At 39.2% G+C, this 1,446-nt stretch overlaps 1 protein-coding gene across 1 annotated transcript; it reads left to right on the top strand.

Annotated features, from left to right (window-relative positions):
• Positions 1–252: 252 nt before the first annotated feature.
• LOC102864090 (olfactory receptor 2M5-like) lies at positions 253–1,179 on the top strand. The gene has a single exon (XM_006893996.1). The coding sequence runs from the start codon at positions 253–255 to the stop codon at positions 1,177–1,179; it is 927 nt and encodes a 308-aa protein (XP_006894058.1).
• The last annotated feature ends 267 nt before the right edge of the window (positions 1,180–1,446 follow it).

Here is a 1,446-nt window from a genome sequence, read left to right as displayed (position 1 = left end):
AAAACTTATGGATATTTATAATTTTAATAAAATTCCACTTTAACAGAGCAGGGACATTGCAATAGTAATGAAACCTATTGTGTGGTGGAACCATGTAGTTGGTTATATTTGCAAACCTATATGGTATTTCAAGAATAAGAAAATAAATGTAGATGTAACATTGTAAAATGAGGTTAGGTAAATTTAAATGACTTGGTTTTAATTACTTTTGTGTTTCACCTCTTTCCAGGGTAATACACTGGGAAGTAGAGAATGGTGAAATGGAACAATCAGACCTTGGGAACTGACTTCGTCCTACTGGGCCTTTTCTACCACATCCAAGCCCCTGTGCTTCTCTTCACATTCATCTTCCTAGTCTTCCTCATTGCCCTCGTTGGTAATAGTGTGATGATAATTCTCATTTGGTTGGATGCTCGACTTCACACTCCCATGTACTTTCTTCTGAGCCAACTTTCCTTCATAGACCTCGTGTATATCTCCACTTTTGTACCCAAGATAGCCACTGACTTTCTGTCTGGGAGAAACACTATTTCTTTTATTGACTGTGGAATTCAGATGTTCCTCTTCGCAACCCTAATGGGAGCAGAATGCTTTCTCCTGGCTGTCATGGCTTATGACCGCTATGTGGCTATATGCCATCCACTTCATTATTCAATTCTCATGCGTCCTACAATTTATGGCTCCATGATGATAGCAACCTGGCTGGGAGCTCTGCTCAATGCCTTGATCCATGTCATATATACCCTGAATCTTCCCTACTGTGCCTCCAGAAAAATACATCATTTCTTTTGTGAGATCCCAGCTCTCCTGGAACTTGTTTGTGCAGATGTCACTCTATATGAGAATGGTCTTTTTGTCAGTGGTGTTGTGGTCCTCATCGCTCCAATAGCAGTTATCATGGTTTCCTATGGGAAGATTCTCTCAACTGTGTTGGGATTAGGATCTAATCTGGGAAGGAAAAAGGCTTTGGCGACTTGTTCTTCCCATATGATTGTAGTGTCTCTTTTTTACGGAACAGCCATCATGAAGTACTTTCTGCCCAAAGCATATCACACTGCTGAGCAGGATGAAATACTTTCTATCTTCTACACTATCCTCACACCCATGGTTAACCCACTTATCTATTGTCTTCGTAACAAAGAGGTGGCTGGTGCCCTGAAGAAAATATTGGGAAAGTAGGTAAGTAATCATAATGAACTTGTATGTATCTAAAGAAAATAAAAGATGAGAATATGCTATTGAGTTGCATACAATTATTATTATACCAGAGGTAAACAATGTACAGCATTTTGTGGATGCTTTGTGGGAAAATCACGTCACTCTAACTGTTGGTAGAGAGTTAATGTGTCAGAGCAATATCTTCCTATTAATGCTCATCTGATAGTCACTAATTCATAAATCAGAATATCCCAAGTCTAGAGACAGATAATCCGTAGGAGTTACCAC

This window comes from Elephantulus edwardii, unplaced genomic scaffold (assembly GCF_000299155.1).
Source record: "Elephantulus edwardii isolate Elephantulus edwardi_28Jun2011 unplaced genomic scaffold, EleEdw1.0 scaffold00133, whole genome shotgun sequence".
Taxonomy (NCBI): domain Eukaryota; kingdom Metazoa; phylum Chordata; class Mammalia; order Macroscelidea; family Macroscelididae; genus Elephantulus; species Elephantulus edwardii.
This window is presented reverse-complemented; position numbering and strand designations above follow the sequence as displayed.

What these genes read in the sequence shown, in the direction of transcription:
- LOC102864090 (XM_006893996.1), top strand. Translation starts at nt 253, where the DNA reads ATGGTGAAATGGAACAATCAGACCTTGGGAACTGACTTCGTCCTACTG.